The sequence below is a fragment of the Alosa pseudoharengus genome, unplaced genomic scaffold, assembly GCF_046254945.1.
Source record: "Alosa pseudoharengus isolate Yale_2024_CS ecotype anadromous, Long Island Sound unplaced genomic scaffold, YU_APseudo_1.1 YU_APseudo_1.1_scf_13, whole genome shotgun sequence".
NCBI lineage: Eukaryota > Metazoa > Chordata > Actinopteri > Clupeiformes > Clupeidae > Alosa > Alosa pseudoharengus.
Window position 1 is genome coordinate 2,786,635 of NW_027468598.1, and position 23,565 is coordinate 2,810,199.

Below are 23,565 nucleotides of genomic sequence, written 5' to 3' on the forward strand. Positions count from 1 at the left end.
GGCCTTTGCGTGTCGCACCTCAATATAAACTGTACTTAACTGAACATCTGAGCACTACATCACTATAACATTCTCCAGCGGGAAAAATGCTTTTTTTAAAAAGTAACCTAATTTCGATGAACTGTCGCGCTAGATTCGAACCCTCCTCAGCAAAAGTAAAACCATGCTAGATTGTCTCGCTCTCCACTACACCACTAACAACTACAAAACTCATTCGACATGATGTTGTTTTCACTCAGTAGGCCATGATTTACCGTTCATCTGAATATTTTGAAACAACTGGTTACCTTAATTGATTTAGGCTTTAAAAACATAACTGTATCATGCACTCTACCTTCTGTTACACCTCTGCGCTATTCATGTGCAAGGATTTGTCATAAATTCTGCCAGGCAGCGCACGGATGATGAAACAATTGGGCCTAAAACAACTGGTTACCCTGGACTGAAAACGCATGATCTCGCTGTCAAACACTCAACAGCTGGAGCTGGAGAGCTTTTGGTGCAAATTAACTAGCACATAATGTTGGTATATGCGCAAGCAGCTTGTGGGGATCATCTGTAGCCTAATTGAGGCAAGGTAACCAGTTTCATCCCAATTTAGAACAAGCTGCTTGTGATAACAGGGATATGAGGTTAACCTTTTAAAATTAAAAACCTGAAATGAAAAGCATTGTAGGGGTTGCAAATATTTATATTCCGTCGTAAACATAACGTTGTAGGATAGCATAGGCTATAATTTTGGAAACGAGACGCCATGGCCATAGAAATCTGCTTGTCCTAAACCAAAGGAACTGGCTATTGTAGCTGTTTTTCACAGTCTCGAATTCATGCGTTTCCAGGCCAGGGTAACCATGCAGTGGTTTCAGACCCATTGTTTCAGAATCCATATGCTGCCTGGTAGAATTTTTGACAAATCATTGCACACAGATGGCGCAGCGGTGTAGCAGAGCGATATGTTTTAAGCCTAAATTAAGGTAACCAGTTGTTTCGGAATATTCAGACAAACAGTGATGTATGACTTGATAGAAAATAGTTAAACGATCATTGACACAGTGTTGATGGTGTAGTGGGGAACGGTGTGGTCACGCGTGTAATTTGTTTTCCTGAAGAGAGTTCGAATCTAGATCATGGTCATGGTCATGGTCATTATTAGGCGACTTCTAAAAAATAATTTTCTCGCTGGAGAATGTTATAGTGCTCAGCTGTGTACGGATTATATTAAGGTGCGAAACGCAAAGGCCAGTAAAATGTGTAGGCATATGCATCCAGGGAACGTAGGCTATTGCAGCCTAGCTGTTTGAGAGCGAGATCATGCGTTTTCAGTCCAGGGTAACCAGTTGTTTTAGACCCATTGTTTCATAACTCGTGCGTTGCCTGGTAGAATTTATGACAAATTCTTGCACATGGACAGCGCAGAGGTGTAACAGAAGGTAGAGTGCATGATACAGTTACGTTTTTAAAGCCTAAATCAAGGTAACCAGTTGTTTCAAAATAATCAGATAAATGGTGAATCATGGCCTAGGCCTACTGAGTGAACACAGCGTTGTGTTCTAGAAGTTATGTAGATGTTGATAGTTTAGTGGAGAGCGAGACAGTCTAGTATGGTGATACTTTTGCTGATGAAGGTTCGAATCCAGCGCGACACAGAGAATCGAAATTAGGTTACTTTAAAAAAGCATTTTCCTCGCTGGAAAATGTTATAGTAATGTAGTTCTCAGGTATTCAGTTCAGTTCAGTGCAGTTTTTATTGAGGTGCGACATGCAAAGGCCAGTAAAATGTTTATGAATATGTAGCGAATCTGTCGACGTGGTAGCCGTCAGCTGCTGTTGATAGGTATACATGACATCTGGACAGGCTCGGAAACAGCTCGGAAACCAGTAGGTGGAAAAACCAGAAGGGGCACAATACCGGTGTTGTGTGCCTTCTGGTTTTTCCCACCTACTGGTTTCCTTGCGCGTGCTCGCGTTGCTCACCACAGCTGCAGGAGTTGTCAAACATTCGCAAACAAGCTGTTTTCGGCGGATTTGAAGTCGCATTTCATATCTATCCCATTATCATTACACTACAATCACTCGTACGAAATACATGTAAAATAAAGGCTATCATTTTGCACTTTATAGCATTAAAATGGATTTGAACCTGCAATAAATACGCACACATATGAACCAAACCGACCTATTCAGCGCATTATCTCTTTGAGCCACTCCAATTCGCTGAAAACCGTCATCAATCAGCTATTAATTAACCACACAAGCAACATTTTGTCTTGCATTAGGTGACACAAATGGTATTGCCTTTATCTCCTTGTCTGAGCGACTATCAGGCCTATGGTTTTGAAAAGTCAAATGTTCCCTGACAAAGACATTCGTAAGAATGTTTATTGACTTGAAAAATACGCTAATTTTTGCAAACTCCCTTCATTCAACCCTTGAAGACATCGCGGTCTGGTGCGCTAAAATGTAGATCGTTTCTTCTGTCGTACCATTTAATTTCTAAGAATTTAGGTCTACTAGACTACTACTACTAGACCTACAATAACGTCATCACCAATTTATTTTTATTTGATCAACCACAAAGAGTAGCATACTGTGCACAGTGCACTGACGGCCGTAGCAGCCTAAGGTAACCAGTTGTTTTAGATGAAGGGCAACCACTTGTTTCAGATAGCCTGGACAACATGTTACCTGGGTGTTGCCTACGTTCTTAATTGATGGTAGCCTACAATAGTTAATTGTATCGCGTAACAGCCAGGTATTAGTTGGCTCAGGGAGTAGAGAATCAGGCTGGAGAGAGTCGTGCATGTATTGCTTTTGCGGTATCGAATCCAGTTTAATGCTAGTTTTCAAAACATATATTTTTTTACGTCTTTTGTACGAGTGGCTGTAATGTAGCCGAGCGCTCATGGCGTATATGAAAAGCGACTTCAAACCGCCTAAAAACAACTTGTTTGTGAATGTCTGACAACTGCTGCAGCGCATGCACGCGCAAGAAAACCAGTAGGTGGAGAAACCAGAAGGCACACAACACCGGAACAACAGGGAAAAGGCAACAGGATAGCAGCACGAAAGATACACAGGATACACACGGAATTTTGATGGACGTCCTTATCAGTCTATGGTCTAACTTATAAACGTGTCGGGTCAACGTCAACGATAAGTAAGTTAGGCTAACGTAAACGTTAGCTATTTGCTGTTGTCATATGCTAGTGCTATATGCTTTAGGCTACGTGATGGCCATTTATCACACTAATTTTAGGTACTACTTTTACGAGGTCTGTAGTTCTGTCAAAATGTATCTTATCGTTGAACAGACTACAAGGTTATCTTCCTTAGACTTCGTAGATGTAGTTACTACAATTTGGAAGCGAATTTCGAAGTGTAAATATGGTTTTAGTGTGTAAACAGACCAACCGCGATTTTGCAATGAAGTTAATGGAGCCTTTTATGTAGGGCTTCTAGGCTACTTTCACGAAGTCTGTAGTTCTGTCAAAATGTATCTTATCTATGAACAGACTACATGATTATCTTCCTTAGACTTCGTAGATGTAGTTACTACAATTTGGAAGCGAATTTCGAAGTGTAAATATGGTTTTAGTGTGTAAACAGACCAACCGCGATTTTGCAATGAAGTGAATGGAGCCTTTTATGTAGGGCTTCTAGGCTACTTTCACGAAGTCTGTAGTTCTGTCAAAATGTATCTTATCTGTGAACATACTACATGATTATCTTCCTTAGACTTCGTAGATGTAGTTACTACAATTTGGAAGCGAATTTCGAAGTGTAAATATGGTTTTAGTGTGTAAACAGACCAACCGCGATTTTGCAATGAAGTGAATATGGAGCCTTTTATGTAGGACTACTAGGCTACTTTCACGAAGTCTGTAGTTCTGTCAAAATTGATCTTATCTATGAACAGACTACATGGTTATCTTCTTTAGACTTTGTAGATGTAGTTATTACAGTTTGGAAGCGAAATTCGAAGTGCAAATATGGTTTAAATGTGTAAACAAGACGCCTGATGTTTAATATATGTTAATGAATGGGCACAGTATTATTGTGTACAGTAATGGGCTATCAGTAGTATGTAAACAGTTCATGTGTTATGTGATTTACATAAACTAACAACAGAAATGTTAAAAGCTGGTATTGTGTTTCCTGAATTCTTACATTCAGGCATTCAAATGAAATGTAATTAAATAGCATATCAATCATGCAACAATGCAAAAACAATGAAACTAGTGTAGGCCTAATTATATTTTACATTAGTAAAGCAGTACTCTGATGTGCATACTTTCACAAACTTTTGTAAACAATCTTAGCACTTTAAACATTGACTGTTTTGAAGTGCATGTAGGCAATATAGTATAAAAATAATAATTGTGATATCATTACAATTTGATAGGGGTTGGGAGGAGGGGGTGGGTTCATGTAGGTGGGCCCTATGACCCCAAAGTATGCCTTGACTGGGCCTCAGGTCAAAGAAGTTTGAGAAATGCTGATGTAGACAACAAAGCAGCAAGGAGGCGTCGTGTGATCATTTAAACAAGTTTTATGACGAGGTCGATGAGGGTGGGAAAAATCGTACATTTCTGTGCAAACTTTGCCCGCACTTCAGTCACATTGTCTTTTAAGAAAATGCAGTCCTTTTTTCGGTTCCAGCAGCCAACAACCTCAGAACTGACCCTTCAGGCCTCTCAGGAGGCGCTGGCCTTTAACCGCAGCCAGAAGAGAGTCAGCAGAAATTTGATTGCCTTTAAAAAATCTGACTTCTTAAAAAATCTTAAACTGGCTGCATTACGTGATTATTTCTGAGATTCTGATACGTTTTTAACCATGACCTATACACAGTTCTGGTTTGAAAATGTATCTCTTAAAATAATCACTTTATGCAGTCAGCTTAAGATGGCTTACTAGCAACTAACTAATTACCCTAGCAACAACCTAGAAACCACCCCTGTAATGTCAACCTAGCGACCACCATAGCAACCAGCATAGCAACCATGTTATTTATGCGTTTTAGCTTATTGGATGTTGCGTTAATGCAGACAACTTTTGATCCGTGTGCCCGATTTTCATAAATGAGGTACCGTTGGAATCCTTGGATGAGGCCGAGTTCCGTGCCACTGATCAAACCCACTCTTGCAGTTCCTCGGAACCGCAATTCTAGTTACTTACAGTTACTGAATAATTGTACACGTCCATTCCAGCATTACTCACAATATTTCTATAACTTATTGTTTCCATAGCAGTATGCAGTGATTGCTTATTTAAAATATAGATTATCCTAGATAGGGTAGAGCACGCATTCTCTCCCTGCACCGCTCTCCCTCCCAACAGGTTGGCTTCAGCCCGCACCGCTTGTGCAAGGACTGTCCATATCACTGTTGATAATGCGCTTTTAAAATAACATATAAACAACTTGCCACAGATTTCTGACCAGGTTTCCCTTGTAGCACAATGCGTTTTAGGTAGTATACGATAGCGATAACAATATAGCCCCAGACCCCTCCTTAGATCGTTAATCGCCAAACCCTTTGGCACGTTGCTCAATAAAAGAGACGGGTATGGCGAAAAACTTGAGTCTACGATAGGAATAAGCTTTGCGTCATGATGATTATAGACTTTAGACTGCACTTTAGAGGATTTAAAACATTGCAACGCTGTCACGCCAACGTCACTCCATCGACTGGCAAACAACAAATAAGATAAGTTGCATTTTTTTTATCAGCTTATTATTATTTCTGACCAACATTTCATTTTGGAACATCTAACAAGGATGAAAATATGAACTATATGGTCACCATGACTGTTATATACGATATATCATCAGGGACGAGCAAGAGGAGGAGTGCAGGAGCCTGGTGGAGGACTTTGTGCAATGGTGCAAACTCAATCACCTTCAACTCAACACTTCAAAGACCGAGGAGATGGTGGGGGATTTCCGCAGGTCTAAGCCCGCTCTGCTACCAGTCTCCATTGATTGGGTCAATGTGGAGGTGGTAAGCACCTACAAGTATCTGGGTCTCCACCTGGACAATAAACTGGACTGGTCAGCCAACACTGACGCACTCTACAAGAAAGGGCAGAGCAGGCTGTACTTCCTGAGGAGGCTGCGGTCCTTCAATGTGTGCAGCAAGCTCCTCAGGATGTTCTACCAGTCTGTTGTGGCCAGCGTCCTCTTCTATGCAGTGGTATGCTGGGGAGGAAGCACAAAGAAGAAGGATGCTGGGCGACTTGACAGGCTGGTAAGGAAGGCTGGCTCTGTAGTGGGAGCTGAACTGGAGTGCATATTCTGACAAAAGGACCCTGAACAAACTGATCAACATCTTGGACAATGAATGCCATCCACTCTACAGCACTATTAAAAAGCAAAAGAGCTTGATCAGCTGGAGACTTCGCTCACTGACTTGCACAACAGACAGACTGAGGAAGTAATTTGTCCCCAGGGCCATTGAACTGTTCAATAAAGGGAAGAGGAGAGATAGACTTCTCTGATTAGTCTGTCTGCCTCTCCACCCTCTCCATGTTTGAGTACTGACTGCCCACTACTGCTTTACTACCTTTTTACTACTGTTTTACTAATGTCCACAGCCTAATGTTTTTAATACTGTTTCCTGCTACACTGTTTTTCATGCTATATTAGAACACATGATCAATGGCGTCTGCTACAATAATACTGAATGGCTGTAACCCTATTACCTCAACCTGTTCTTGCACTAACATAGTTTTTTATAGTTTTTTATATTACCTTGTCTACATTATACTTTGCTCTCTTATTTGTCCATATTATTTATGCTGGTCTCTAGACCTTATTATTATTGCACTGTTGCACTGTTGGACTACTTTTTGCACCTTCACCATGACACTCACTCTCTTGAGCACCTTATCATACACACAGAACTACAGGACTACTGTTGGACGACTTTTGCACCTTCACCATGACACTCATTCTCTTGAGCACCTCACCATGCACACAGAACTACAGGCCCTGTCACTACAAGCGTCTCATGCTTGATCACCCTCAAGCACACTGGATTTTTTACATTTTATTTTTTACATTTAATTTATATAGTATATTTAGTATTTAGTTTTGTTAGTTTTTCTTATCTCCTACTGTCTCTATTGTACAGTGGAGTTTGGTTATATGTTTATACTTATATTTACCATTTCTGCTGTAAGTGCATGATGTGTGTGATGTCTGTATGCTACTGAGACCCCCTGAATTTCCCCTTGGGGATCAATAAAGTATCTATCTATCTATCTATCTATCTGTATATGTTGTTGGTTTGATGTATGTATAAGCTATATATATAGGTTATAACGTTGACATGTTTCAATGATAAAGATACAGTAATCTGCAAGTGGTAACTCTCCGCCATGCGTCCGATATGTAGCCTAGGCTGATGTTTTGCAGATTGTTGAATAATTTTCTATTGAAATTTCAATGTTGCAACAACGTTACCCCACCGGCCAAAATGACGTTGGCCCAAAGTCAGTGAACAGCGTCATATCAACGGCTGCTATGCCATTGGGACAATGTGGGGCCAGCGTGTGCTTACTATCTGGGGTAGCTTTGCTACCAATATTATCAGTGGTTTCAGTTTCTCTCTTGCAGACACGCACATGCATATGCATTGAATTAACTCTCATAGCACTACCACTTAATTGTATGCCTCTACTGTATGTTTGATGACACCAAATTATAATATATATTTTAATAATAATCAGTCTGCGGTCATTTCACTCCGCGGCCTGCTCCACAGACCAGCAGCCTCGTTGCAGACCAGAGTGATAATTTCTACGATAAGTGGTTCAAGTCAAATTATAGCCTAACATAATAATAATAATATCAAAAAGAAGAAGCCACCGAATAACAATACAGTGCATTGATTTGCATGCACACTAATAATCTATGATAAAAAGAAGAAGCCACTGAATAATAATACAGTGCATTGCTTTGCACTAATAAGAAGCCTAGTGATCTAGTGATAACAGTACAGTGCGTTTGCATGCAGTGTAATTATAGCTCCAACAATCATGCTTACTGTTTGTCTACAGAGAGCTTATTGAGGAGCTTCACCCTCTTATGAAGGAAGCACTGGAGAGGCGGCCTGAAGTGAGTTCTAACTACATGAAAAGCTAAGCAGGAATTTGGTTCTGCATTAGAAAATGAGCTGCATGGTTTTGGTGATGTTATGTTGATTGTAATCTGATGACTACCACAGAACAAGAAGCGACGTGAGAGAAGAGACCTGTTGAGACTTCAGCTGCTGAGGATCTTTGAGCTGCTGGCTGATTCTGGAGTCATCAGTGACAGGTGGATGAATCTCCCCTAACATTTAATAAGAACATAATAAAAAATAAAGTGCAAGTGGCAATGACAGACCTGAGCACCTATGGTGCCGTGACATTTGGTAATCCAACAATGCACTCATGTGTTCTGTGTCACATCTGGTGTGTGTGCTAAAATGTTAGACGTTGGAAGTACTTCTTGTGCTGATAGTGGCACAGTAACATCCCTGTTGTGTGTGTGTGTGTGTGTGTGTGTGTGTGTGTTTCTGTGTGTGAGCCCATATTTGGGTTTGTGTGTGTGTGGCCTTTTTGTTGAGCGAGCCAATAAATCTCTAGACAACATGAATGAATAAGCCAAGTAAAAGCATACACATTTACATACTACACTGATCTGATCCATACAGCTTAAAGCTATATTATCAAAACTACACTTGGAAGGACACAACATAAATAGAGATGCTACAGTATGTCATACGGAAAACATGAGCAGCATATTTCATATGAACAGAACATCATCTATGACACCTTTCAGCAGCACAATCACTGACAACGGCAACACTTTTAACTTTCCTTCCTAAGATTTTAAACAGTCTCTGCTCATTGAAATTCTGTAGTCATGGCAGTCGAGTTAAGCGTTTAGCCTAGCAACTAACTACACGCAAACAATCAGGTTTTAGCCAATTTGGCCCACAGAAAAGTGATGAACTCATTGGGGGTCAAGTCAGGCTGTGTAGGCCCAGAGATCACTCCACAGTACAGTAATAGAGCTGTTTTATTTCATGTTGAATACAATCACGGTTTATGTAAATAGTTATTTTATTTTTGGCCATAGTGACCTGCTTATTTATGGACTTTTTGCATCTTAGTAATTAATGGGAATAACAAACCACCTTTGCACCTTTGGAATGTGCACTTGTGGATTAGCCTTTCCAGCATCCAAATATATTAACAGCATAGGTGTTTTAAAAGGCAAGCACTCAAACAATCCTCCATAGAAATGCATGGGGCTAGTTTGTAACTCCAATATGGCCGATGTCTACACATACAGTATCACACCCCTTCCTCGGCAAAACGCCAACGTGTGAATACATTGAGCCAACCATGTGGTGTGATGTGAATACATTGAGCCAATCATATGGTGTGTTGTGAAGACATTGTGCCAATCATGTGTTGTGAACTCGCCGCTGGAGCAAGACTGGTGTCGTGAAGCATTGCTCGCGCGCATTTCTGCCGAAGAGGATGCCCGATGAGTGCCCAAAAAGCGTTGCAATGCCGCCGAGTGGAGGGACTTGCCTAAAAGGACTTTGCTAATACTCTGAAAACTACGGCTACTGGAGGGGAAAATAATCATTCTTCTCCATTCACTTTGCATTGTGTAAGAGGGCGTTCTTGTATTTTTTTTACTTCAAACAAAAACTAACAATGCTTAAAGGTATGACATTATGCACTACCACCAAGGACTTAGAGCTGGCCTCCTAGCATCTGAACTTAAAGGCCGTGTTGCAGGGTTAATTTTCCAACGAATTTGCACAATTTGCTTGTTGGTAATAAACATTTAAACTGTTATCCATTGTATTTGATGTTGTTGGGTATCAGAAAAACGGAATATAATACGAAAAAGCAGGTACTATTTCACAGCGTTTGAAGTGATTCTCCTTTCCCCCACAATGCATTGCATTACGTCACCTTGGGGAGGCTACAGACCAAAGCCCACCTTGAGAGTAACGAGAGAGGAGTAAAGAGAGACGAGTAAGGGATTGTTCAGCAGTAGATAGCGCAGATTATAGATAAATAGATAGGCTATAGATAGCCTAGATATGTATATAGACAGGTAGATAGATAGCTAGATAGATCATGTCATATGCTGGTCACGGGGGAGCTCCTCGACCAGCGGCCAAAATGCACTAGTTACTGCAGCTCTCCACCACAGTTTCCATCGGGACGGCACAGCCCACACAAGCACCTGCAAAACTGCGACTTGCCCATATTATCTCCCTCTTTGGTAAGCCGTACCCTGACGATGTCAATGGCAATCAATCACGAGCAGTAGTTATCGAAAATATTCATGCTGAAGACACGACCAGCCTAATCGGCGGCGGCTAGAAGCTAAGTTTGCAACAACAGGGGTGGCTCACAGGTGGGACTGAAAAGTTAGCCCATAGCTAAGCTATCATGATGCTTTATATTCTGATCTTCTGACTAAGTTTTCCCGGTAGCCTACTTATCTGAACTAACGACATGATCACTATCACTAGATATAAAGAAAATGTTGACTTTCACTCGGTGCTGTTCACTGACAGTAACAGAAAAAGTGTCGTAACGTTATAAGCATAATGCATTGAACTGAATAGGTGCATGTAGCCTCATAACGAGGCCTCTCAAATTCAGAAAATTGCATTAAACTAAAATCGGAAGACATTGTTATCTTTGTTAGACCATAGGGTCGTTGTCATATAAATGCTGTAACGAAATTCAAAGTGTAAATATACAAACTTTATGTTGAAAGTGTAACCGCGACCGTTTCCCATAGGAATGAATGTAAAACATACCCTCCAAAACAAGACCTCCCGAAATTCAGAAAAAAATACTAAATTGATATCAGGCACCGTTATTACCATTGGTAGATCACAGGGTCAGATCACAGGGTCGCTGTGATATAAATGCTGTGACGAAATTCGAAGTGTAAATATACAAACTTTATGTTGAAAGTGTAACCGCGATGTCCATTGAAATGCATTGAAATGAATGAAGCGCAGATCATGTAGTCCCCAAAGTGACGTCATCACCGAATTGCGTAAAAAAACCCCGCTAATGCTAAAAACAACAAAAACTGGCATTTAACACCATTTGGAGACATTTTTAAAAATGATATATATATATTGAGTGCTTTATGTACCCATTAATCAACAGTGGTGGTTAACCTGCAACACAGGCTTTAAAGGTTGTGGTGCTAGTTAGCTAACACAGATGTGTTTGGAGGACTAGTCCAATTTGTGTACCACTATAAACCAGAGAACTTGTGTTTAAAGTGAAGCCATCACAGAGAATTTCATTATATACTGTTTGGGAATTCTTTTTTGTGTTAGCTGGCTAGCACAGCCACTAAAAAACTGATATGTACTGTATCCAATGCAGTTTCAGGTATTTTTTAATGGGCTTCCCCTAGAGTTGCAGAGTATTTATACTTTACCATTGCCATTGTCCTTCTTTACGCTTCTCTCATCTTCTCAAAGGAACTCTGGATCTCATTCATAGTGACAATTAGGTCCTTGGTTACCTGTCTGACCAAGGCCCTTGGTCCCGGATTACTCAGGCCAGATTTAGGAAGACTGTTGGTTGTTCCAAACTTTTCCATTTGAGAATGATGGAGGCTACCATGCTCTTGGGCACTTTCAATGCTGCAGAAATGTTTTTGTACCCTCCCCAGATCTGTGTCTTCAACGGACAATTCTCTTGACCTTGTACCCTCTAATAATGTCCAGTGAATTCATTTAGGTGGAAAACTTGAAAGGGTCTGAAAACTTTCCATATGCCCTGTATATATTGATGGTTGTTAGGTTAATTGAGATGATTGCTAAGGTGTTTCTTGGGCAGAGATGGTTGCCATGCTAAATTAAGTGGTTGCTATGTTGGTTGCTAGGGTACTGTTACTCGGGCAGAGGAAACCCTGCTCCGTTGAGCGTCGGGGAGTTCTTTGCCTCCCCCTTGTCCATTAATTCCGTATAACAGGACACCTCCGCGGCCGTTATCCCTTACTTGATCGATCGTTTAATGGATGTTGATAGACAGATAGTTTAATGGTTGTTGATAGACGGTGAGATAGATGGTTTAATTAATGTTGAAAGATGTACAGTTAAGAACAAATGCCACATGCCAAAAGTTTGTAAGACAGTGTGGGAGAAACATGGGATTAAAAAAAGAAACATTTTCATATTTTTTAACATTTTTATGAAAAATGGCAAGTCCAAAATTATTCATACCCTTTTTAAATAATCAATGGAAACATCTTTATTTGCATTCACAACTCTCAAAATGGTTCTTATAATATCTACCAAGCCTCTCCATGTCTCCACAATGATTCTAGACCACACCTTTTTTTTTTTTTTTAAGTATATTTTTTGGGCTTTTTATGCCTTTAATTAGATAGGATAGTGGAGATTGACAGGAAGTGAGTGGGAGAGTCGGGGTGGAATCCGGAAAGGACCACAGGGCGGGAATCGAACCCGGGTCGCCGGCGTACGGTGCAGGTGCCCCAGCCAGTCGCGCCACTGCCGGGGCCGACCACACCTTTTTAACAGCAATCCGGGTTTTCAGTCAGGAACGATTATTTGCCATCACTCTGGCCTTGTGCTCACTTTTTTGACGGATTGAGGTCTGGACTCTAAAATGTTGATATTGTTCTCAGTTAACCATTTCTTGCCTTGTTTGGCTGTGTGTTTTGGATCATTGTGTGTTGTTTTTCAGCACAACTTAAGCAATATGATTAAAGTGTTGTCATTTCATTTTACTATACACAAACATGAGCAAAGAACATCAAAATATGTATTTATTTATTTATTTATTATTATTATTAGTTTTTATAGATTGAAATCATACACACTTATTCTGAAATAAATACTGTTGAAATTTTTTCTACAAATATCATAGTCAGAGAGATATCTCCCCTCAAAGTCATGTTGACACTACTTTCTATAATGCAAGCCAAGTCAAAACCACTTATCTTAGGGTGATTCCTGAACCCTCCCCTTTCAAAAGACACCAGTGGCACCTCCAGACAACGAGTGTGTCTGCTAAAGTTAGTCCCAAGGTTGCATCAGCAGCACGGGGGCGTGCCCCTGGAGTTCTGAGGGTTAAAGTATCAAATTTACTCATTTAAAAAATACAGAGCAGCCATGTCCTTTGGAAGACCTATGTAACGAAGTTTCTACGTTAAAGAGTTGAAGTTGAATAGAGCACAGAAAAAGTGGTTGGAGGAAGAATAAGAAGAAGCTTAGGAAGAACAGTACAGTGCATTTCCATGCACTAATATGCTGGTCAATTGAAATACCCTTTCCATTTTTAAGATCACCAATACAAGCATACATAAGTATCACAAACTCACACAGTGATCCGGAGTAAATTGGTGATGTTCTCCTATGCAGCAGTAATGGGGCTCTGGAGCAAGATACACAGGCACTTGGGGCTCTCTTCCTGGAGTATGTGGACCTGACCCGCATGCTGTTGGAGGCCGACAGCGATAAGGATATTGAGATCTTCAAAGACATCCGTGCTCACTTCAGTGCAATGGTGGCCAACCTCATCCAGTATGTCCCAGGTAAGTGAAAAGGAGAATCCAGGACTGCCCATTAAAGGGCCCAGTTATACTGATATGGCCTAAGTCTTATGGTATTTTGTATTGTGCTACCCAGTGAATGACGTCAATGCACAAATGTAGGGCTTCAATGGCCAATGTCTTGTAACAAGTAGGCACAAACTTCAAGCAGGAGTACTACAACATTCTACAACAAGACATTTGGGTTGTGATTGTGTCCTCCCAAATTGACATAACCAAACTAGCTTATCAGCAAAGGCATGGAAAAGACTGTTAGATTTTCATTCAAATAAGCCCCGCCTGTGAAAAGAATGCAACTGTGTACTAGTACAGTAGGTTGTAAAAGGTCATGGACATTTTTAAATGAAAAAAGTCATGGAAAGTCTATCCTTGTCTCAGCCTCATTATCCTGATGAATATCAGTGGATTCACTTCACATGAGAAGATAAATAGCCCCACACCTCTAAACTGTAGGGCTACAGCAACTAATTGAGGAATCTATTAGTTGCCCAATATTAATAGCCAACTGTTTTGGTGATCAGATAATCTGTTTAGGTCATTTTTAAGGAAAATGCATTTTTAAGGAATATACTCCTCTATGACAGTAAACAAAATATGTTTGGCTTGTGGACAAAACAAAGCATTAAGGACAAGATATTGAGCTATGGGAAACACTGATCATTTTGTTTCACCATTTTCTGACATTTTATTTATTAAATAACTATTCATTTCAATTCAATTTCAATTTAATTTCACTTATAGAGCACCAAAACATTACACATGTCTCATGGCGCTTTACAGAGTGTTAAACATTCAGAGAGAGCCCATGAGTAACAGGGGCGAGGAAAAACTCCCTAGATTTGGAGATACATATAGGAAGAAACCTCGAGCAGATCCACGACTCAAGGGCCTGACCCATCTGCCTAGGGTCAGTTAGGTGTAGAGAATAGAGCATGGTGTTTAAAGCCACCTGAGGTATATGTTACAAAAAGGTAGCATGGTTACATAGCCAGTATGATAATGCATGAATCCTATTTAGTGTCAGAAAGTTCACATAGTCCAGTGTAGGGAATGAATTGTCCATAGAGATTAGGAGTTGTCATAGGGCAAGTAATGGGTCGCTAGGCTGCGCGGACGAGGAATCCGCAACAGGCGATGGTAGGGCAGTCATAGGGATGGGACTTGAGTGCGATGAGGGCCAAACACAAGGATGGCTGATGACTGGTAATGGTGTACCTCACAAGTGAGGTAAGGGGGAAGAAAGGGATATATAAAGTGGGTTAGTATTACCATAAGTAATGATGGCTAGTATTCATAAGTATATCAATGGTACTATATAGTGTTATACTATAGAGAGAAAAGGCAAGAGAGGAAGAGTTGAGAGGGGGGGGGGGAGCGGGACTTGAATGGCAAGACAGAGAGAAGAGGTAGGAGGGAGAGTTGAGAGAGAGAGAGAGAGAGAGAGGATGGTTGAGGTTATTGTCGAATGTTTCTAACAATGCCAGAGGTATTAAATAGTTCCTAGAGTGTTGATGAGTGCACATATTTGGATAATACAGTGTGATCTTTGAATGTTAAAAGTTGCAATTGGTGAATTTCCTAAGCCGGTGAGACGGGTGATGAGAGAATCTGTAATCCAATAAACAGTCAGACGTCGTAACACATTAACAGGTAGAGCAGTGAGAGAATCCGCAATCCAATAAGTCTTTAAAAACTATGACGGGCAATGATTTTGAAAGGTGCTACAAATTCGCAACAGAGAGCAGAAACATGAAATTACTTGTGGCTCAGACAAGATGACAAGAAAATTCCACTGAGACTGCTCCACGGAGCACAGTTTATATACCATGGCTGATTCAATCAGCCCATTCTCTCATCAGCTACAGGTGCGCTGACAGCAGAGCGCTCAGGAAAACCACGGAGTGGATGCAGGGGGGTGTGGCACACGCACAGTGCTTACAGGTAGCAGGACAGAGAAAACCAAGCTCAGGATCTAGAAAAGCCGTCTGTGATAATGGCATGTCATAATCATTGCTACACATACCATTTCGGCCATTTGCAACACTGTTAGTTTCTCTTTGTGTCATCAATTTGTAAATTACAAATATATATGCCACCTCGAGACCTTGCCCATAGGTCTTCCTGTCAATTATCTCCTGTCTTTAATACAAAGAAAAGTGCTCAACATGTTAAATATGTCTCTCTCACTGACTGGTGTTTTCTTGGGTTTAACTGACAGATGTGTATGTATGCTTTATTAAGTGATACTGATATACTATATGTATGTGACAGTTATTGTCCTTGTTTCCTATTTGTGCTAGTGCATCAGCGACGGTTCCTCTTCCCCCAGCAGAGTCTACGTCATCACCTCTTCATTCTCTTCAGCCAGTGGGCTGGACCTTTCAGCATCATGTTCACCCCACTGGACCCCTATAGTGACCGCAACCATCAGATTACAAGATATCAATACTTTGCCCTTAAGGTACCACACAGACACACATGCATACTGTATGTATATCACCCAGTTAAAACTATACGTTTATTCAGTTACAAAGCTCATCCGTTCCACTAATTTTATCTGTAATTACAGCTCAAATATCTATTTTAGGGGTCCAAGGAAGCTGCTAAAACCCTACTGTTCTTGTTCTTGTCAGTTTTTAGAAAGGGTGAAAAGTGATTGGGCAGCTTTTTTGCTGATTGTGCAGCAAAAAAGGCCAAAATGCACCGAAGTTGGTAGGTGGGTTGGAAACCTCACCTGCTACTTAGGTGCATGAAATGACACATAATAGCCTCATGGTGGTGCTGCAATAATCAGATTTATGTCTCCAAAATGGCTTGTCCTACCCTTAAAATACTTTTGTTGCCATAGTCTCTCAAGTCTGTCGCTAAATTGGTCTTCTGCTCAAAAAAATGCACACAAGAACCTCAAAAGTAAAACTAAATAACCTCGACTGAACCTGAACCTCAAGACAAAGGAAGTAACAAAAGCACATGACAAAGGAACACATGGTACAGGACGCAGTAAGTGACAAGGAACAGAAGACAAAGAGATCACTACAGGGCAAGAACATAATACACAAGAAACATGAACCTGGATCTACAGCCCCCACCAGAGTCCAAAAATCCAAGCTGGGTGGGTGATTGAGGGACCCATGTCTGAGATCCAGTGGCAGGGGAGGTAGACAAGACGCTCAAGGGATTGGGGCAGTGACCTGGAAGGTAGACATGGTTGGCAAAGAGGACGACCCGGCAATATGGCAAATAGCTGAGGCCACTGCAAAGGATGGCTCCGGCAGGGCAGGCGAGACACTCAGAGAGTCAGCAGACTCAAGGTCAGCCAACGGGGAAACAGGCTCCACCAAGGCAGGTGACTCGGACAAGACATGCACAGAAGAGATGGACTTAGACACAGGGACAGACTTACAGAGACAGACCGAGATTCAGGCATGACAGGAGACTCGGATGCAGGCACAGGCACAACAGAAGACAAGGGCACGACAGGAGACACAGGCACAACAGGAGACAAAGGCACGGGAATGGTCACAGGGACCCAGAGCCATAGAAAAAGAGAGTTGCGACACTCTTTGAAGTTGAGACACTCTTTGAAGTCACCGACACGCGGTCACGTGGTTCACGTACACTTCAACAGTTCCAAACAGCTCTTTGCGTGTAGTGTTAAAGACACAATGTGGAAGGAATGGATAGCTCTCCATATACTCCATATAATCTTATCTGACCATTCCACTCGTATATCGCACACCCTTCTTGTCCTCTGCATCCTTGGTCCTGGATAAGCAGAACAGGCACAGTGGAGAATGGAGGGAGAGAACAGAGCAGGTAACACTCAGTGTATACTTGGGACAACACATTAAGTAATTAGCAGAAACCTAAGCAAGAGGCCATCTCCAGCAAGAGTTTTACATAGGCTACCCATACACAGCCAACCATTTGCAAGGCTGGGGGTGCCACAAGTCCACACAAAAAATATAACAATAACAACATGAAGAATAATTTTGTTGGGGATTACTTTCAGAGTGACCTATGCCCTATTAACCTGACTACACTTTTCAGTTATCCAAAAAAAGACATTTGTCCTACTTACAAAGATCACTGACCGAATGAAAGGCAATGCCCTCTTGTCACGTCAGTCTCTTCCATGCAAACTTCGCTATGTATTTGACAAATTACTTGGCAGACAAAGCAATCAAAATATTACACCAAGAACACCAACACAAAATGTAAAATTACTGAAAACTAAATTAACTGAAACCTGAAATCGATTATCAGTTGGAGCAAAAACTCCTACTGCAGGCTACTATATGACGCCACTGTCAACGCTCGTGCCACACTCGCCTACTGCTTGTGCCACTGCACTGTCCCGTTTGTTACAGTGATAGTGGCACGGGACTGGGCTGGCAAGGGAAGAGCCACGCACCAGTAACAACAATAACTTATAATAGTCTAGGTTTTGCTCATACTGCTTCCCCTGAAAGTCATAACTGAAATCCCCTCGTTCACGAGTCGTGGACACTAGCCTACTTCATGTCATGTTCAGCACGGTTCAGTTCATAACGCCATACAACTCGCCATCTAGCGAGCTAATCTATATCAGGTTTAAAGACAATAATCACATTCATTTGCCCCATTTTTCACCTGAAAAGCGTTAATCACAAACTCATTGATAACCAGCACATCTGAATACCAAGAGTTACCATGCTGAATGAAATGTATTTTATCAAGATAAAGTTTGTGTTCCCCCTCATAGCATATATCGTTAACACTATGTATGTGAATGAGCTGACTAGCTAACGTAAGCTAACGCAATCAAGTTTGAAATATATAATTCTAGCATTATAAAAATCTGTTGACAACCAACCTATCATCTAAAGTTGCCCTACTACAATAGGCTAACCAAATGTGTTTTGTCTGAAATTCATTATTAACATAGGAACATTAATTTTAAGCTATCTCCACATCAAGGTTTGCAGGATAACTTTTAGCTTTGAAATTTCGATCAACATTTAAGCTATAAATATCAGTTAAACAAGCAGCATTTTTGGAACAATGGGCATCAGTTTTATCATGTGGACAAATATCTTAATTTTGTTGTTTTCTTATCAAAATAAGATGCTGTTTTTGCCGTAACTTCAAAAAGCAGAGGGTAAGCCAAGGCAGAAGCCCGTAACATCAGTTGCGGTTCTTTAGCTTTGTTTCGCGGCTCTATAGAACACTGGAATTAAGTTACAGTGCACCGTAATTTCAACGCAGCAAAGCATATTAACGTTGGTGGTGGGTAAAACAAAGGCAGAGTGCCTTATGCCTATGTATTGTATGTAGGCCTAATTGAAGCACTTCAGCCACACTTCAATAAAGTGAAAAGAAAATGTTGCAGTGGTTGTTTTACTATCTAGCATTAACTACTTCAGATTTTGTGAAATTCAGCTAGGATGTAGCCTGGTTAGCTAGCGATGCACAACTGTTCCTGATCCACAAATAGCCTACATGATAGATGCTGTGCCAGGCAACTGTAAGACACCATAAATGTCTCATGTACATGTTTTCTCGTGCCATACAGGGTGGCTAGCTGCCTGCCAATCTGCAAGTCCACTCACTGACATAAAAAAAGCGAGAGGGTTGGGCACGCCTTACAATACACCTCCCCGTCCCTCCCCGGCGAGGAGAAAACATTACAACATGTCGCACACAAACCAACCCAGCAGATAAAACTTAGATCGCAGCTTACGGATGGAAAACAACATAAACTGAGAAGACAAATCCATTGTTTAAATCCATCACAAGTTTTCAGCAACCCCATTCGCAATATAATTATGTGCAGGCTAGCTAGTCTAAAATATATCAAAGTGCAAAGTTGTCTGGATGTTGTCATTCAATTTTAAGTGTCGCTGTGGGTAAGCTATTAGCTAAAGCTGGACAGTGTTGGTTGCAAAATATTTGACTCCCATACGAACAAAACTACACAGCATGTCCTTAAGTCGATGTCCCTTTAATTTGTCAAGAAAGAAAACCAATCAATGTGTGACTCCTCAGCCGCCCGCACGACACAGACAGTAAATTATTATGTTTCCAATTGCATTGGCTTGGATCATGTTGTGGCTGGTTTTCAACAACCTCTTAAAGTGTTATTTTACTTAAATTAAGTACAACGATAACGTTTTAAAATGTTCCAGTGTAGCCTTCTCATTATTTTGTATTTTGTAATATTCTATTGATGTAGGCCTAATATTAAGCCTAAATGTTATTGTCACGGCTGCACGGGCAAAGTATCACAAGGCAAAGGAATCTTTGACATACAGGAATCTTTATTCTAGAACACAACCACATAGACTATTAACCGACAAGGACTGAGAGGAGACAGAGGGTTTACATACACAATAGGTAACAGGGCACAGGTGGACAATGATCAAGGTAAAACAAGACAATAACGGGGAACAGGTGTGGAAACAGAAACGGAGGGAAAACTAACAAGACAGGAAGCACAGACCAAATAAGGAGATGGGGTGGAGACAAAGACAGGTGACAGGCAGGTAAACACAAAGCACATGGGGACAGGAGGTAAACAAAGGAGGGACAGGGAACACAGGATCGTTACAGTTATCTTAAGGCTATCATTGTTATCATAGAATTTTTTCTATAGAGTGATAAAAGTCCAAATGGTCAATAAATTAGAAGTTAAGGTATTTTGCCTTTGTATGACCCATTATTGTTTTGCAGATAATGCAAAGGCAGAATACAGTAACTTCCAAATAAGGGTCAAAGGTCAAGTTTGAGCTGAATTTTTTAATGTAGATAAATGTATTCATTATGACAATTACTTGGCAAATTTTCAGTGTCCTACCTATCATACAATTGGCTGGACAACAAAAAAACTTTAAAGTCATTTTTCTCAGTTTCACACCAGTATCTACTAGTGCAGTTGGTATAGGAAATGCATATGCCAATTAAAAGAACGTCGTACCTTCGTCTACTTACCACTGACAATATCAGGCAGAAAGCAATGGAAGTGAATGGGGCTTAAGCCGTGAATGTCAAAGTTAGGAACTTTTGAGCTCAGCATAACGTGGAAGTAGCCGGGAAAAAGCGGCGCCATTGTTTCCTATGGAAGTCTATGGGAGTGTCGCCACTCTGTTTTATCTACCGCTCTGCAGGGACCTTAACAGATACAGTAATGGGAGCAGTGATCGGAATAGTTACAGGTATCGTTATAGGGACTGAGAGAGGAATGGTAACTGGGATGCTAATGTGGCCAGACACAGAGACAGGAACATGGACAGGCACAGTGAGTAGGACTGAGATCGGCACGGTGAGTGGGACAATAAAGGGAAACGTGACAGGAACACAGACAGGTACACTGACTGAAACCGTGACGGGCACAAACCTGTTCAGGTCAGGGACTGTGTTGGACCCTGACTGGGACAGGGACTTGGAGGGTTTGGGTAGGTGAACAGATTGTGGTTGAGACTTAGGCTTGAGAATAGATACAGACACACTCACATCCTCAGATGTACAGACAGCCACTGGGAGAGAGTCTGCTGGCACAGGCAGAGGATCGACCAATTTAGTCTAGGTAAATTTTGAAAATAAATTAACCCTGAAGGCAAATCATGTTAATTTTTGGCATACAACATTTTTAGGGGTTTTGAAGGGTGCTGAATTCAAATCTTCTGTATGCCAGGCTCAAAAATGTCCCATAATGCCTCAAAACGGAGAAATCCAATATGGCCGCCGCTGCCAGGTCAAAATCTAATTAATCACTTATCTTTAGGACTGTACGGACTGTAGGACTGAAGGTAAAAACCTGAATGTAATGTGCTTTTATAGGTTTTCACATATAGGGAATTCAATGCCATGCTCAGATTTAAGATCAAGATTAGAGAAAATGCTTGAAATGAATGTACATGGTTAAAATTGTTGTCTCGGATAACGAATAATTCATGAAAAAAGAGGACCATGAAACAGGTTGATGGCTTTCTGAAGAATTTACTTGAAACATGTTTTTTATTTTTATATTTTTATATTTTAACTATCTATTTATATTATTTATCTGTATTTTAAGTATTTATTTAGTATTTGAAGAAAATGCTTGAAACTCTTAAGCTATTACTACTAGATTTGCCTACTATTGAAATATTGTACCTGAGCCTATTGTTTTGATGTCAGTGTGCTATGATGACATGTTTGCCCATCCCACCCCTACCCGTACCCCTACACACACAAATACCCATATGTAACATATGCACTTTTTAGCAATTATGTCGCTCCTCTCACATGATGCTCAGCAGTAACAGGTAAACTATAACATAATATCACAACAATTTGTTTAGGACCATGTAATACATCTATAATAGCATGTGAATATTGTTATGTGAGGATTACAGTGGGCATCGCTTTCAAATGGCCACTTCATTCGCGCATTACGAGGCGTGAAGCTGCGTGAAGCTTTAGTACCACTTTCAGCCACTGTGCGTCGCTCTGCCACTGTACATCGCTCTGTCAGTAGCCTGACTGCCGCCCCCTCTGAAAAAGCAGGAGGCTACAAACATAATTGTTACCGAGAGGAATCCCAGCCAACGAATTCAATAACAAAATAAATCATGCATAATTAAACATTACCTCGATTAAGGCTACTTGGGTATGGCTTAAGGCTTGACTACACGGTGGTAGCGAAAATCGAAATCTGCTATGTTATTGTCAGTGTTGGGGGCAATTCAACTACGCAAATCAAAACAGTGTCTTAATTTGCCCTACTTCTTGACTGCAATGTAGTCAATTGACTGCTTGACATGTCATTTTTATGTTTCTGTACAATAAACAAATACATCTGCTTTATGCCGCAGAATTACATTCATATTTGGCTGACTGCAGACGCGCCACTTCCCTCCCGATATTCCAAGATTAAGATAGTAGCCTATACAAAAAGCATACTATCATAAAAAATCGTTAAAACGAATAGCTATTTGCAATTTGACAAAACACTGGTCCCCATTTTGCGAATGCGAGGACGATATGAGCCTGTTGCATTTAGTTAGATGTCCGAGTCACGCATGTTTGAAAACCACTGGCTCGTAATCACAATAATTTAACACACGACAGTTGGATAGCCTACTTCATCATGTCCCCATGCCTACATTTTTGTGAGTAGCATAGAGATCGTTAAAAACAATAAAGTAGCCTATGTCTCTCCGTTTGGGACATCGAAAACTTATATTTTTAATAGGGTAGACTACCGTCGGAGATGCTGACTGGCAAAGGCCTCGGGATAACACGTTATCTCCACTATCATCAGTCATGCCCCTTGATCAAAGTGGGGAATTAAATAAAAGTTTGAGAACCACTGGCTTAACAAGTTACCTGCAGTCCAGAGCAATATTCTGATGATCGGCGATGATATCGGCAAATGTTTGTTTTCCAAAGTAAGAATTTCACTTGACCATGCACCTTCGACAATGAGTAGCTCATTACACTTGTTACTGTTAAACGTAGGCCTAACTGGTATCATTACAAACATTATTCTGTGTCCTAAAAATTTTTATGGCAATGTGTCATGTAAATTCGTTGCAAAATCTAGAGAAATGTGTGAGGTGGTCAGCGGGGGACAATTGAGACACACATTGGATTGTGTTATTACTTGAACATTCCACACATATCCACAGCTGTGGTAGGCCTATCAGGGGCAGGAGGATTACTGTTAGCGCAGGCTTTATATACAATTCTTCAACAGAAGGCCTCAAATGCAGGCTTGCTCTGTGGTTTGCGCAGCCTACAGTAGGCTAAATAACAGACCCGCCACAATGTGCGGTATGATGCTTTTTTACGAGCAAGATGTTTTTGGTGCCCTACGCACACTGCATGTTCTTAACAATGATCATCAGTAATATTCGACCATTAATTTGTGTAAATGGGCAGGCGTGACCACCTTGATTGGCTGATGATTCCAAACACCT

At 40.9% G+C, this 23,565-nt stretch overlaps 1 protein-coding gene across 1 annotated transcript in view; it reads left to right on the plus strand.

Annotated features, from left to right (window-relative positions):
- The window catches only part of LOC143121459 (protein furry homolog), a 522,367-nt gene that overhangs the window by 331,176 nt on the left and 167,626 nt on the right, over positions 1-23,565 (plus strand). The window contains exons 23-26 of the mRNA XM_076281827.1: positions 8,059-8,116; positions 8,226-8,317; positions 13,434-13,606; positions 15,925-16,085. Coding sequence (XP_076137942.1) covers positions 8,059-8,116; positions 8,226-8,317; positions 13,434-13,606; positions 15,925-16,085 — 484 coding nt within the window. The remainder of the gene's footprint in view (positions 1-8,058; positions 8,117-8,225; positions 8,318-13,433; positions 13,607-15,924; positions 16,086-23,565) is intronic.